Below are 4203 nucleotides of genomic sequence, written 5' to 3' on the forward strand. Positions count from 1 at the left end.
AGACTTCCTCTTCCTCCCTACAGGAAGCAGGTGAAGTTGGGAGAGAGAGACCCGAATCCTCTTCCATATTCAATGATACTGACAAAGGAAGGACAACGTAGTCTTTACCATCCTGTAGAATGCAGTGAAAAAACACAAAAATTAAATAGGCTACAGAGACACACAGACATAAACAGATACATGCACGTAATGGAGAATGCATCAGCTCAACAGGGTGGGTGTTTTATTAAACTATGAACATTATACCACCTTTGCAGGAGCAGCTACATTAAAAGAAGGAAGTTTAATAAGAACCACATCCAAGTAGTTTTAATTTTTTAATAGGTTTTTATATTATATACTGTAACATAATGTATAAACTGGACTTTTTATTGATGTCTTTGAAAAAATAAAAGTAGATCTCATTAACGTTTGAATCCCAATGCCACAAAGAAAATGAACCTGACAGTTTAGAAGGGCAGCACAATTCCCATTATCACAGAAGTTAGAAAGGGAGAGTCTGTTTAATATGGAGCACACAGCCAAATCCATCCTCCTTCATTCAGTGGGCTCACATCTATGGCCCTGGCCTTGTCCACTTCCATGGTAACTGAAGAGGAAGCCACAAGATGGAGAGCTTGGGAGGGAGGCCCATGTCCCCACCTGGTCACAGTGGGCTCTCTAACTGCAATGCTTGCACACAGGTCATGCCTTACCACATTAATTTGCATGGAGCTGCTCACAGGCAATGAAGTTCTTATATCCTTGTTTTCCAGGATAGTCATTAAAAGCATTGCAGCCCACACCCTCACATACAAAAAGATAACCATCTTTGGCACAGTAAGATCAACAGGAGCTACCTGCTGGAATGCCTCTGCAGCCAGCAGAGAAATCAGCAGCAGAGCAGGGAACTGAGCCTGTGCCAACAACTCCCCAGCAGAGACAGCAGGAGTGTCATGGGCAGCTTTGCTGGCAGGGGAGAGGGGCTTTTGTTTACTAGAGCACAACCTCTGGGATCTTTACACCACCAGTCACTCTCTGCTAGTCAGAGACCCAACTGCTGGTCAGTAATGGGGGCAGCAGAAGAAGCCCAGGCTCCCTGACAGCTCCAGCAGACAGTGCCCAGCTATGGAATGCTGTGATGGCTGGCAGGACAGGACAGATTCAGCCAGTGGTTTTAGCCACAGAGAATACGGGTCACGTACCTGACGGACATTGGCTTGCAGTAAATTCCCCAGGTGCTCCACCAGCTCTGAAAAAGTTGGTCTCTGCTTAGGATCTCCATGCCAGCAATCCAACATTGTTTGGTACCTGGAATGACAAAACCAATTAAAATACCAGTGTGAAGAAAACAGCACCCATTGCTTGCTCCTGGCACCTGCTAGTAGTGTGGGGTAAATGTGGGCAGATGGGAGAAGAGTTTCTCACATTTCTGGTGTTGTATAATCTGGTGCTCTCATTCTTGTTCCTTCTTTCAGTCTTCTGCAAAATTCCTCATCAATTTTCACCCCAGGGTACGGTGATGCGCCTAAAATGAAAGCAACAGTCATTTTAATGCATTAGACTCTTAAATTCTGGGATTCATTTTCAAGCAAATAACTTGCTATGGTTTGTGTTAATAAGACAATTTGGTGTATTTGGATGCGTAAACAATTTATATTTATGATGGAAACAGCAACTGACTGAGTAAATGAGGCACATCATCACATACTGAAATTGTATGAAGAAGCATTTCAAGCCCATGTTCCTACATTTGCATTTTAAAGAAAATTTGACTATTTTATTTTGATGAAGAAAATATACAGGAATTTTTCAAGAAGTAAAAAGAAAATGCTACAGAGGTTCCAAGAACACTTTGCTTTCTTCAGACTCTTTTGTTTAGAGATGGCTCAGTAAAATTAAAGCGACTCACCTAATGAAAATATTTCCCACAGCAGAACTCCAAAGGACCATACATCACTCTGAATGGTATATACTCTATCAAAAATGGTTTCCGGTGCCATCCATTTTAGGGGTAGTCTGGCCTAAAAGCATTTCCATAAACAAAATGGTATCACAGTTTAGCAAAACACTGAGTTTCCAAAAATCTCTTTAAGGGAAAAAAAGAAAAAAGAAGTCTTGATTTCATATCAATTCTCTCTTAAACAGATAATCTGAAACTTACATCTCCTTTTCTGACGTAATCTGGGTCTTTGTAGATGTCTCGAGCCAAGCCAAAATCACAGATTTTGACCACGTTATTGTCTGACAAGAGGATATTACGAGCAGCCAGGTCCCTGTGGATGCACTGCAAAGAGAAGTAAACAACTTCATGTGCTGCCTGTCGTCACAGCTCTGTCCACAGGGCTGATTTCTTTCACATATGTGCTCTCCTACCCTCAAAGGCCAGATAATTCTTAAAACCTTTTAAGAAAAAGAAACCTCAGCATCAACAGTTGCTGATTTTAAGTGCTTTTTTGATGGTCACAACTGATTTGGCTCAGGGAGACTTGTGTTCCCAAGTCCAAACATACGTCTGTTTATCCACTGTGCAGAGAGGGCCTTTGAAGTTAGCTAATTAATTATCCTAAGAAGCTAACACAAAACAGGTTCAGATCTGATTACCTTTAGATTTACTTAGGTCCACTCAAATCTGTGTAGCCCACTATTTCTCTGAAAAACACCACACTAAAATGCTGACTTGATTCCAACACAAACTAATCTTTACTACAGAGAAAGAAGTCCACATCTCTACCTATGCAGAATAGCAGCTTAGCTAACAACCCAAACAATTCAGAACTCAAGCCTCAATAGCCTGAAGTAAAAAAAAAAAAAATAAAAAAATCAGGCTCTGAAAGTGGCTTCAGATTTGCTTCTACTATGGACTGAAACCGCAGATTCTGGAAGCAGGTATTTTTACATTTGCACATCAATTGGGATTTATATGAGAGGCAGACAAAAGTATGTTTTTAGAAAAAGACTCTGAAGTCTGCTCTTGAACACCTAGCCTGCACTCTAGAGCAGTGTTGTATTTCCTGCTTCTATTTTCTATTCTCATTTCTAAGTGGGTTTTTGTTTCTATACAGCTGCAGGCAATTCCTCACTCTTGCTGGAATTGTCATCCTTTGAAACATGTACTCTACATATTTAGACTCAAACCACAGAAAAATACTTCTAGAAGGAGAAAATGCAGGTGAGGTGCTGTTGACTGCCTGGGTGTCCTTGGCAAGAGATTCTCCAAGGAGTAATCCACACAAGTTTCACAGCTGAGTATTGTCTCTCCTCACATTGCCCTTCCAATCCCAGTGCACAAGGTACAAGCAACCTCCTCAGAGCAAAATCCTTTACTCTTTTTTAGCTCCTCTTACCAGGGATTTGTCCCTAATTCCTTCAATTGTCCTTTTAAGTCAGTTCCCCTCCTCCAACTACTTAACCATTCCTCTATGAACTGGTGGCCCATAAACCTTATACAGATCACTAACATTTGTGTCAATAAATGCATGGGCTGTTTCACTCTGGAGTATTAATGATTTGGGAATGTCTTGGAGCAAAAGGAAAATGATGCGGCTGACTGCCAGTCCAAAGAGGAACATGCTGTTTCCTCCTGTAGACCTACAGCATTACTTCCTGCAGTCAAATAAATAACATGCCACTCTTCCTGAGAAGTTCCTTACTTTGCGTGAAGCCAAGAACTCCATTCCTCTTGCCACCTGGAAGCTATAACAGATGAGGTCCTCCATGGTCAAAGGGTTCTTGCAAAGGTCTTCAGGACCAGCTGCAAAGAATCAGATGACAGTCAAACATGCCCTTTGTCACTGATTTCACCAATAATTGCTTGTTAGGTAAAAGTCCCTCCGAACCTTATGCCACACTGGACTGGAAGAGCAAATCAAACACTTTTCTATAATTATCACTAGCAACCCATTTTACATCAAACTAGTCTTGTGCAAAATAAACTTTGAGATGATGGGTTATACCCTAGGCCTCCTTGCTTATTTCCAGAGGAAAGACTTGTGAAACAATCCCAAAAGAAAAACAACCAAAATTCAGCTCACAAATTCCTAGGACAGTAAAGCTTTCTCTGGTTTCAGTAGATGAATTTAGAAACCAAGGAGAGAGAAGCCCCACCTAGTCTTTATGAGAAAAGAATATGCCATAGGGAGAAGGACTTTGATTTGGCAAGAAGCCCTGCTGATTTAATGTAGAAGAACCCTAACTTCATCATCTGGTGACCTGGAGGAATAA

The 4203-nt window shown here is 41.3% G+C and overlaps 1 protein-coding gene across 1 annotated transcript in view; it reads right to left on the reverse strand.

Moving 5' to 3' along the window:
* KDR (kinase insert domain receptor) overlaps positions 1 to 4203 on the reverse strand; it is a 29610-nt gene that overhangs the window by 5827 nt on the left and 19580 nt on the right. The window contains exons 22-27 of the mRNA XM_005415657.3: positions 3633 to 3733; positions 2144 to 2266; positions 1892 to 2003; positions 1408 to 1507; positions 1185 to 1290; positions 5 to 112 (exon numbers count right to left, since the gene is read on the reverse strand). Of these exons, the coding sequence (XP_005415714.2) occupies positions 5 to 112; positions 1185 to 1290; positions 1408 to 1507; positions 1892 to 2003; positions 2144 to 2266; positions 3633 to 3733 (650 nt within the window). The remainder of the gene's footprint in view (positions 1 to 4; positions 113 to 1184; positions 1291 to 1407; positions 1508 to 1891; positions 2004 to 2143; positions 2267 to 3632; positions 3734 to 4203) is intronic.

The sequence above is a fragment of the Geospiza fortis genome, unplaced genomic scaffold (genome assembly GCF_000277835.1).
Source record: "Geospiza fortis unplaced genomic scaffold, GeoFor_1.0 scaffold40, whole genome shotgun sequence".
In the NCBI taxonomy this organism is placed as follows: domain Eukaryota; kingdom Metazoa; phylum Chordata; class Aves; order Passeriformes; family Thraupidae; genus Geospiza; species Geospiza fortis.